The 11,639-nt window shown below is 34.9% G+C and overlaps 1 protein-coding gene across 2 annotated transcripts; it reads left to right on the top strand.

Annotated features, from left to right (window-relative positions):
• The first annotated feature begins 459 nt into the window (after positions 1 to 459).
• Positions 460 to 3,203, top strand: LOC145049969 (cysteine-rich receptor-like protein kinase 15). 2 transcript variants are annotated; one of them, XM_078998304.1, is made up of 7 exons: positions 460 to 1,254; positions 1,361 to 1,474; positions 1,558 to 1,700; positions 1,797 to 2,007; positions 2,112 to 2,349; positions 2,435 to 2,585; positions 2,717 to 3,203. In XM_078998304.1, exons 1-7 carry the CDS (start codon positions 480 to 482, stop codon positions 3,035 to 3,037), a joined length of 1,953 nt encoding a protein of 650 aa, XP_078854430.1. In that variant the 5' UTR covers positions 460 to 479; the 3' UTR covers positions 3,038 to 3,203. The 2 variants fall into 2 exon arrangements, with proteins under 2 accessions (XP_078854430.1, XP_078854427.1); XM_078998301.1 differs by having other exon boundaries at positions 2,109 to 2,349.
• The last annotated feature ends 8,436 nt before the right edge of the window (positions 3,204 to 11,639 follow it).

Raw genomic sequence — 11,639 nt, 5'->3', positions numbered from 1 at the left:
GTGTTAAGAGAAATGTTCACCCTTTATTTTCATTATGTTTTGTCCGAATGACAAATTTAATATATTATTGTATTGGCAAATCTAATAGATTCAATGTTATTAATAGATAAAACTAATGTGGTGCCTTATTATCAAAGTACAAATGTACCACGTATTAGTTTTTCTATCCTTGCATTAGACTTGGTTTTAATGGTGGTCTAGCTACGTTAGAAAATATCTAGCTACGTTGAATACCAGGTCTGCTTTGAAGGTTTCCTTCCACTCCTTTTCTATCACGGTCCTCCACATTTTGGCTTCATCCTCTACAATTGCATAAAACTCCAGGAATATTGGGCATGTGGGCATCACATATTTACTTCAGCGACTTCGTACTAATTGAATTTTCAACGCTACTTATGATTCACAAGTCAAAGTTGTTGACAAATGCGTTGCCTTATATATAGCTGCACGCGGTAATCGGCAAACAAAAAAAAACTTTAATGATTTCTCCAAATTGGGTGTTAGTTTTATTTCAGTTTTATATTGTTACAAATCTTTCTGGTCTCACCTTTACCCATGGAGACCATGTGTGCGGATACCGGGGAAACTATACACAAAACAGTGCATTTGAAAAGATCCTCAATCGTACGTTATCTGCTCTACCTGAAGCACCAAAGGGAGATGATTTCTTCTACAATTACACATCTTCAAATCCTTCACAAGACCATGAGAACACCACAGCTTATGCACTTGCACTATGCCCTGGAGACGTTCAAGATGAATCCTGTAAGGGATGTGTGAAGTCTGCAACCGAAAGGCTTCGACAGGATTGTCCTAAGCAAATCAAAGCTACAGGTTGGTATTACGAAAGATGTATGTTCAGCTACTCTAATACAAGCTTTCATGACATGGTTAATTATGACGATAAAGATGTTCTATCGTTTCCAACAGCAAGTTATATCACCAATTGGAATATTATTTCAGTTGCTGAGTCCCTAGAGAACTCCTTCAAAGAGTTACAGGTTAAAGCAGCTACTGATGGTTATAGTAAAAGATTTTACTCTGAAACTAACATTTTACCAAGTTCTAGGGGCAATATTGAAGCGACTATCCAATGCATTCCAAATATATCCCACAGCAAATGTGATGAGTGTTTGGGTAACGCTACTAATTATCTAGGAACATCGTATAATGGAAGTGCTGAAGGAGTAGTTTACTACCGATATTCATGTTTACTAAAATACCAAGTATATCTTGTCCAGATTCCACCTTCAGGTTCATTGTGTTTTTGATTAGTTATATTTATTTTCATATTAATTTATAGACATTAGTTTGGTGTTGCACAAAACGTTGGTTTTTTATATTGATATCTTTGATCAAGGGAAAAAAAGAACAAATGTCATCGTTCCAGTAGTAGTAACAGTGGCAGCAGTAACATTGGTCATCTCGACCTTCTTTATTTGCCTAAAGATTGGCAAATTCTGCAGTAAAAAAGGTAAATAAGATTTTAAAGAGTGTGGTATATCACGATATACAATCACCCATCTATTTAGGAGTGTCATAATAATCTTGGTGTAGGTGAAGAGGAAGAGCCGCTTCATGCATCAGACGATGACACTGGGGAAATTATTTACTTTAGACTTGATGCAATTCAAGCCGCTACTCATAATTTCTCAGTTGCAAATAAGCTTGGAGAAGGTGGTTTTGGTCCTGTTTATTGGGTAATAACCAAAACTCTTTCGATATATATACTCGTCTCTTTTCTATTTGCCACTTTACATATTCTCAAACAATTTTTTTTTTTTTTTTTATCTAAGGGAACGCTCTCCGATGGTAAAAAGATAGCAGTGAAAAGACTTTCACAAAACTCAAGTCAAGGAATGAATGAATTCAAAACAGAAGTAAAACTAATAATAACGCTACAGCATAAAAATTTGGTGAAGCTTTTGGGTTGTTGTATGAAAGGGAAGGAAAGGCTCCTTGTTTATGAATACATGTCTAACAGTAGTCTCGATAAGTTTCTTTTTGGTTGTTCTCCACATCTCTTCTATATTTCTCTTTGATTATTATAGACCTTGTTAAGACACGATGTGTTTAATTATGTGTAACTTAGTTTACTTTTATGATAGAAGATCCTAAAAAAGCAAAAGAACTGGACTGGGCTAAACGTGTCAACATAGTGAATGGAATAGCAAAGGGTCTTCGTTATCTTCATGAGGACTCTCGCCTCAAGATCATACATAGAGACCTCAAAGCTAGCAATGTTTTATTAGATGACGATATGAACCCAAAAATATCAGACTTTGGCACTGCGAGAATTTTTGGATCTAATCAAATCGAAGCTAATACTAACCGAGTTGTTGGAACCTAGTAAGCCAGTTATACAGTTTATAGAAATTAATATATTCAGTTATTTTGGTTAACTGAATTAAAGTTTGTTGTGAACCTTGGACAGTGGATACATGGCACCTGAGTATGCAATGGAGGGGTTGTTCTCAATCAAATCTGATGTGTATAGTTTTGGTGTTCTTCTTCTTGAAATTATATCCGGGAAAAGGAACAGCAGGTTGTTCTACGAAGAGCATGATCGAAACCTTCTCTACTATGTGAGCCAAATCATTTGCATTACTTTCTTCTATTTATACTTCCATTAGAAGAACTTGAATTTAAAAGATTCTCACTTTTTCAAGAAGTGGCTAATTTCTAACAATAGACCATATTAATTTGACAACTGAAGGCATGGATGTTATGGGAAGAAGGCAAAGGAGAGCAACTGATAGACGAAAATCTGAATGATGATTGTCCTGTCCATGAGGGTCTCAAATGGATGCGTATTGCTCTATTATGCGTTGAAGAAGATCCAAACAATCGTCCCACCATGTCTTCGGTTGCTTTTATGCTTGAAGGTGAATGGAAATCCCTCTCTGATCCTAAACCTCCCATGTCTTTCGGCCAATTTATGACCTCTGACAAATCTTCGTCAACTTGGAATGTCGATGAATTTGGGTTTTATTCATTATCTTTAGAAAGTAAAGGCATCGGTGATCATTGTGTGTAGTGAATATACTGACCTTTTTATTCTTTTGTATAGATATACAGTCAAGTGTATTCATTAAACATCGAATAGATTCAACTCATAGAAAAAATCTCCTGAAATAATGTCCTAGCCATAGATATAGATTTGTAATACAATTATTGTATAGCAATTTGTATGTTGTGTACCACATTTGTCTTAGCCAACCTATTTGACCAATTCGTTACAATCATTTGGACCACAACAACTACAACATTTTAAAAAGTGTCTTACAACTTAAATTATAAAAATCAATTAATTTCAATTTATTGCATATATTGTTGTAACATGATCGACATGTGGCAACGCGACACTTGTGAGTCGTGACTTGTTCATGAGGAAACAATAACATGGAATTTAAAAAAAAGAGCTTGTAAGAAATGGCATTTTGCAAAAAAGAAAAATAAATTGGTATGTGAGAATGCTAGTAAAATTTGGATATTAATTAATATCTTGACACTTTTGAATAATTTTCTATTTCAATTTTAATCATCAGTGTTTTGGTTACGTAGAATGAATTGCTAAATGAGAAACCATATTCTTCTTGTTTGACGACTGGAATTTTTTTTTTGAAAATCTATGTCGTATGCCCGGAAATATAAAACAATGTTCTATTCCTACTAAACAAGTCATTGTTAAACACGACTCTTTGTAATGTCCGAGATTTATATGGTATTATTCTTAATTATATAAGGTTAAAAGTTTTAAAAAAGTTTGGGGTTAGACCATTGGTCCCTTGTAATTGGGCTGAGGAAACACCGTACGCGGAGTGTACCTTGCCATATATGCTCAGCATACTCAAGAGATTGGAATGCAGAAGCCATGCATGTACGCCCAGCGTACACATGCAGATTCTAAAACCCTAAATTTTAGGGTTTTCTCCCTATATAAAGGACCTTATGCCTTTGGTCTAGCCTCCCTCTCACCCTTAGACATCCATCACGAAAACCCATATTTGTGTGTTCTTGTGATTTGGTAGCCACCTGAGAGCATTTTAGTGTTGTTTTGGTGTTTTGGAAGAGAAAGAAGTTTGAAGAAGGAGTAAGGATTCAAAGCGACCTTGTAGATCCAGGAGATTAGCACCATTTCTGACTCATTTGAGGTATCAAGCTTCAAACTTTATCATTGCATGCTTAGATTTGATTTTGGGGTATTTTATGTAATTTTTGGACTCCGTTGTTGAGGTTGATTGAATCTTGATAGTTTCAGACCATAAGCGTTGTTCGTTTGAGCTCTTCGAAGCATATAGAGACATAAAGATCAGACCTTGATGGTTAAGTGACAACCATGAAAGTTTTTAATGGTCACAAAGTTTGGTTAAGGACCAAAATCATGTTTTGACTCGCAACCATGCATGCAAGCACATAAAGTTCATGACTTTATGGAATAGGATGTCTTAAAGGACGTAGATCTACATTCTGAACGTGACGACTTAACGGATTAAGTCACAAATGGAGACCCAAGGAAGTTGTCGATACGATGAGCGTACACCCTGGTACGCTGCGCATACTGGGTCAATTTCCCGCTTTTGGTCAAGGCCAGCACACGCTGGGTGTACGTGCCTGGTACGCCGTGTGTACGCATATGGAGTGGAGAACTTGGGCTTTTGGGCCTTAGAAGTTTGGACCTGGATAGTTGGGCCCCATGGCCTACTATGTAGTAGAGTTTATGGGCGTAGAACTGAGAATTAAAGTATTGGGCTTTTTGGGCCATATTGGGCCACTCAAAATTATTTATTTTGGGCTAATGATTTTTTGGACTTATGATAAGGCCAATTTGAGGAGTTGGTACCAATTAAGAAAAATTGGGCCATTAGTGGGCCTTTAGTGGGCCATTTGTGGGCTGGGAAAGATAATATGGAATTGGGCCGTGGGTATGGTCCAAATTAGACCAAGGGGTAAAATGCTCATTTTACACTAAGAAATATTATGGACTTTGAGTAAGTGTTGTTAGTATAATGACAGTCTGGTATGCCATTATCTGTTGAGCTTTATGTTCTAGGATGCTATGATATTATGTGATAATGGTAGGAGGGGTGAAATAGTCCCCGAATACGAGTTGAAAGAGACCAAAGGGGTAGACAATACCCATATATGCCTAGCAGCATGTTTACGATATGTTATTATGTGGTAGTGGTAGGGGTGAAATACTCCCCGTAACTTGTTGAGACAAACCAGAGGGTAGGTCGGGCACCCATATATGCCTGACAGGGGTAGGTCAGACACACCGGTATGTCTGACAAGGGGAAGGTTTGGGCACCCCGGTATGCCTAATAAGGGTAGGTTGAGCACTCCGGTATACTTAAGAGCAGTGTTGTAAAACTTGCCGAGTTTGCCGATTACTCCTTCGAGTACTCGCTAGTCGGACACTTACTAAGGGAAGTTATAGAATCCCAAGTACTCCCCGGTCGACCCCGTACTGAACTGAGCAGTGCTGTAAAACCCGATCAACTCAGTAATTAATATGTACAATATACTTAATTATTTATTATTGAACACAAATACTTGTGATTATCACTATATATATATCTTAAATTTTTAGTAATTATTCATGAAGTGAGACCATTATGTATTTTTCAGTTTTTATGTATTCACATGTATCTAATTTTGTTATATATTTCAATCAAATTAAGATTTTAACATATGATTTTGACATATATAAGTTCCCTAAAAATATTTTTACATGAATTACCGAATCAGAGTACTCCTTTGTACTCGCTACTCAGTAGTCTGCCAAAAAAGGTACCGAATAACGAGTTCTACAACCTTGCTCAGGAGGGTAGTTATGGCGCCCATATATGCCTGATAGTATGTCTATTGTATTTTATGTGGTGTTATGGGGGAACTCACTAAGCTTTGTGCTTACGATTTTCAGTTTTGGTTCCAGGTACTTCTTCTTCGAAGGGAAAGGAGTCGGCATGACTGCAGCGCATCACACCACGATTCTCCGCACTACGATGTCCTTGGGATTTGTACTCTGACATTATTATGACTTGTTTTGAGACATATGACTTACGGGTTTTTATTATATGGGATAACCAAATGATGTTTTCAATAATCTGTTTATGGATTATTAAATTAAAAATGAAAATTTTGCCATGGATTTTGGGATGTTACAAGTTCGTATCAGAGCCATGGTTTGAGGGATTCGGACACACCTTCGGGGCGCCTGGACTCAAATCGAGGGTTTGAAAGACTTTCACAAGAAAAATAAATTTTCAAAAATTAAGGTTAAGAGTTTTGTCAAAGAACAAGGTGTGTGATGTGTGCAATCAGCCGGGCTCAAGTAAGTTTTCCCCAAGATACCCATACATGTTATGTTATGTTATGATATGATATGATATGATTATGAGAAATGCATGCTAGATTAGGACTGAGGAACTAGGAAGGATGACTTATATGCCTACTGTATGTGCATGGGATCTGCATGTTAGATTAGGGTTAAGGATGTCGGAAGAAGCCTTATATGCATGACGTATGTGCGTGTTAAGCTACATGATAGTACTGACTAGTCAGTGATATGATTGCCTGATTAGGATATGCTTTGTGACAACCGTCAAAATTCGATTCGGTTCTAGATTCGAATAAACTTAGTTGCACATATAGACATGACACATACTAGACTTAGTAACTAGAAGTTAAGATATAACCTATTAGAAACTTGGAAAGAATGGATAATATGCTTGGATTTCACATTGGTATGTGAATTCTACTACTACTTAACTGTAGAGGCTATCCATATCCGGGTCACTCTTTGACTCGAACACCATTTCATGAATCATATACACACATCATGCATTTGACTTAGAAGTAGAAATTAGGTCAAAGTCTCATAGAAACGTAAGTCAAAGTTGAAGACTAGGACTAGTATATTTGATTCCTCAATTTCTCTTGAATCTCGGAATCACTATATAGAATGTCAATAAACCGATAGAATAAATGACAAACATTATTTATAACTATAAAGGAGTTATAATACAATACGATAAATTGAAGATTTAAATGTTCTATTGATAGTTATGAGACATATAATATTATATTAGAATGATTAAGTTCAAGGAAATATAATCAAGGAAAATAAAAATTTAAGTCATTAACATTTACCCTTAATTTATAAGTCAAAAATCAATATTTTATGAGTAAAAACTATATTAAGGTGCAAATTTTATAAAAGAGTTTGATATTTTTATAAAAGATTTGAATATTATAAAAATAGAAGAGAGGGAAGCCCTTTCTTATCCCCCAAAACCGGCCACCCTCTTCCCAAGACACTCCTCTCTTCCCAAAACACATAATCACTTCTTTCTCTCTCACACTCCACTTTCTCTCTCATTTTCTCTCATTTCTGTCTACCTTCACCACTCCATTTTCTCTCTTCCTCTCTCTATACCCACGAAAATTTCCAGAATATAAGTCCAAGAACACACCGCAAACTCAAAATTTTCATCATCTAGTGGTGTTCATTAAGGTAGAACACAATTTCCCTTCATTTTCCTTCAAAGGTTTGTTAAATTTATTACACTTTCTTTTTCTTCTACTCCATTCTATTGTAAAATCATGAGCAATTGCACCTACTCATGGTTTTGATGATGGTGGTGGTAATATTTCATCCAAAAACAACATACATGTTGTAGATGGTGGAAAAACACCACATACATCCAAAGTTTTCTTTCAAAAATGAATTTTGAACATTTCAAACTCATGAATGATCTTCAAACAAACATGCATGTGATGATCTTCAAGCTTAGATGTTAGATCATCAAAGTATGTTGTTAAAAGCTTTCAAACATGTTCATGAAGGATTTATTTCCAAATAAATATGTAAAACTTCTTTTCTAAACAAATCCGATTTTTACCAGATTCCCATCAACAAAATAAGATGCTCTGTAAATTTGCAGAAGATAATTCATTTATCTCGAATTACTATAATTAATGCAAGAAAATAGGGAAATAAATCATATAAAATACTTTCTGAGGTCTATAAATCCTAGTTACATTTGTGGATGTCTCCTATGCTAAATAATGACCTCTCATTAAGTTTCATCGATTTGTGTTACTGTTTAGTATGGCTTTGAGTTTTCTTTTGGTTTATCTCTAATAAATCATAAAACCACTTTAGAGAAGGTAAAATAGATACATAACAGTTTTCGCATCTTCCGCTGTATTTGAAATACTTATAAAAATATTTTTAGAATTTTCCATATTGCATTCCTAATTTGTCCCGATTTTTGTATTTATAATGGCCTAAAAATAGAATAAATAGTTGTGCTCATCCAAAATTCATGAAAATTACCAGAACACCTTTAGTACATGAGGATGCTAAATAAAAATTTTGATGATTTTTCTCTTCTATATACTATTTGTCTTCTATTTTCCCAAGATTAAATACACTTAAACCCAAATTTTTATTAGAATAAATATTAAAAAATCATAAAATTGGGTTAAACAGTTTATAAATTCATTTTAATATTTTTCCCAACTTAATAATGGTTAATAACAGTGTTACAAAAATTTTGGGCAATTTTGGAAACAATTTTCTATTTATTTCAATTTTTTATTATAATAAATGCATAAAAATCATAAAATTGGGTTAAACAGTTTAGAAACCCATGGTGTATTTGAACCCATGGATCCAAGGAAACGGAAGGCCATGACAATTAGGGTTTACCCTAATTGTAACAACTATATAAGATCATATTATTTGGGAAAAATCGGCCACTATGAATAATAAGACAGCGCTAGCCGATTCTAGGAGTGTGCAAGTTTCTCCCAAGTTATTCTAAGTGTATTTGGTGTTGTGTGAACCATTTGAGATGTCACACTTGAGGCAATAGGCACTCAAGCTTCATGAAGACATTCTACATCAAAGACGTATGTATTATATCTTGTTATATTCATTATTTTGTATGCTAGATTAGGATAATACCTTGGATGTTCATAATTGCATGTATAATAGAGAAAACATAGATCCAAGGTATTTAGGGTTGCATGTACACTTAGGCGTGTTAGAATGCTTAAAACCCAACAGTGGTATCAGGGCCTAGGCTTTTTTCTTGTTATACTTGCAAAAGTAGCTGAAAAAATCGAGTTTTGATGTTGTTTGTGTTGGAATAGTGTCTAAGGCTGCACCTATATTAGGCAAGTATTTGACCCGGTTGTGCATGGTCCTTTTGGGTTGCCTTCACCATAGCAACTTGATAGGATGATTTATTAAGAGACAGTAAATATTATTAATATATTATGAGAATAATATAAAGAATAATATATTGTTATTTGATTAATATAAGTCATAGAATTAATTGGAATTAATTTGGTGACTTAAAGAGATTAATTAAATAAGAGGGTATAAACTGTCAATTGTTTGATAGTTAAACTTGAGACTGTAAATCCATATAGATATGAATTGGACGAATTATAGGAGCTAAAGGATAGCTCAAAATCGTCCATGATGTTATCTAGGAGTGGATTTGGATAGCCTTAAGAGAAGATTATCCAATAGGGTTTAAACTGTAACCCATAAGGAGTCTACAAGTATAAATAGACTCTATGGCTGATGGAATTCGATACTTCACCTAAAGTAGAGAACCTCTGGTCGAATTCCATTCCCTCTCCTCTCTCCCAAATCATCCTCCTTGCTTTGGTGTTTGTAAGCCATTAGAGGAGTGACAATTGTGACTCTAGAAGCTCCAAGACAACAAGGTCAACAAGGAATTCAAAGGTATGATTTTAGATCTGTTTCAATGTTGTTATTTAGCCTAAATAGTTATTAGAAGTCTTGGATTCGAAGCATGTTTAATTAGAAAGCCTAGATCCAAGCATTAGGGTTTTGCATGAGCACATAGGAAAGTTCTTATGGCTAAAACCCATTAGTGGTATCAGAGCCTAGCTTGGTTTTCATTAAATTGTTGCTTGATTAACTGAAACAAACCTTCAAAATTCGAATTTTTGGTTTCTGAGTCTCGGACTCGGCGAGTTCCAAAGTGGACTCGGCAAGTAGGCCTGACTCGGCGAGTCCCTTTGTGCACTTGGCGAGTCCAAGCGTCAGGAATGGCCAGATTCGGGATTTTTTCATAATTATCTTATGGAAACTTTCCTTAATCTAATTAGATCAACACTAATCTGATTTTTTGATATATATGACTATAATCGTGATCTAATTAAAGGTATTTATCATCTAATAAAATATTTAATTTCCTTATATGATAATTAATTAATTATTTTGATTATTTTGGTAATTATCTTCAAAGAAATCTTGAATAAATCAAATATGGATAATTAGAAAATTAATTGTTAATTGAACTTATTTGTTATTTTATCCTCCATGTTTTAAATGTTTAAAAACTTGTCCTCAAATTTTGAAATTTATATTTTGTGATTAAAATTTTTAATTTAGACAACTTAAATTTCAAACCCTAGATTTTAAAAGGTTTAAAATACAACCCTATACTAATATAATATTACAAGAATAATATATATATATATATATATATATATATATATATATATATATATATATATATATATATATACACTCACACCCACCGCTTGCTTGATCGATGGAGGGTCGTTAGCCGAACGGATAGGATAGGGCAACCTCATCCTCTCATTAAAAGTATAATAAGAAATATAAAGTAACTACATATTTTAATAAAAATTCGCAATCTTAGTTACTTTAGGAAAAGTGAATTGATGCAATCCCATGAAATTACACTTTGCACCCTTGCTAAGAAGTTAGTGGAGCGTGTGTGGTTTACCGGCACACTAATTGGTTCTAAGCAAAGGTGGCAAAGGGTGATTCATTGTTTATCATAGTTCGATGGAGCGTGTATGGTTTACCGGCACATCGAATAGGTGATCGTTACAATGAAGGCACCACGTGAATTTGCATGGTAATTCACACCCGCTTTGTGATCATCGGTATCCCAGTAACAAACAAGAGGGGCATATCGAGATTTAAACAAGCCATTGAATAGTTTCAATGAATCTCATCCGAACCTAGGAATTCTCAATACACTTAGGACTAATAGTTTTAGGTTTTGTGATAGAGAATTAGTGAATCGTCATTCACTTACCTTCAATTTATTTGCATGTTAGATTACGGCATCCCTTTTCTAGTATGTAAATGTTATTGTTAGATCCTAGCCCTAATTTTTCTTATTGGGTGATAATTAGGGATTCTTATTCTAATCTATCTTTGTCCTTTCTTCCTTTTGTAGATGTCGAACGCAAATAACGATGTTGCTAGTTCTTTCACATTGATGAGCCCTTGCCAAAAGGTCACCTTCGATGGAACGAACTTTAGCGAATGGATAAGACACATTCGCACCATTGCTCGCTATGAGGATAAGGAGTATGTCCTCGATGAGAAGATCGAGAAAATCAACCATGAAATCACTACTCCCGCCGAAATCACCGCTTTCGAAACTCACGAGCATGATGCGACGAAAGTGCATTGCATCATGATCGCGACAATGAACTCTGAATTCCAAAAGTCCTACGAGGACATGTACCCGTACGAGATACCACCAGAACGCGAGACAAGAACGCGAGACAAGACTTATTGCATCAAGACTTATTGGAGAGATACC

This window comes from Lactuca serriola, chromosome 1 (assembly GCF_051521515.1).
Source record: "Lactuca serriola cultivar US96UC23 chromosome 1, Lser_US96UC23_V15, whole genome shotgun sequence".
NCBI classification, from domain to species: Eukaryota; Viridiplantae; Streptophyta; class Magnoliopsida; order Asterales; family Asteraceae; genus Lactuca; species Lactuca serriola.
The sequence above is the reverse complement of the archived record's forward strand: the minus strand, read 5'-3'. Positions and strand labels throughout refer to the sequence as shown.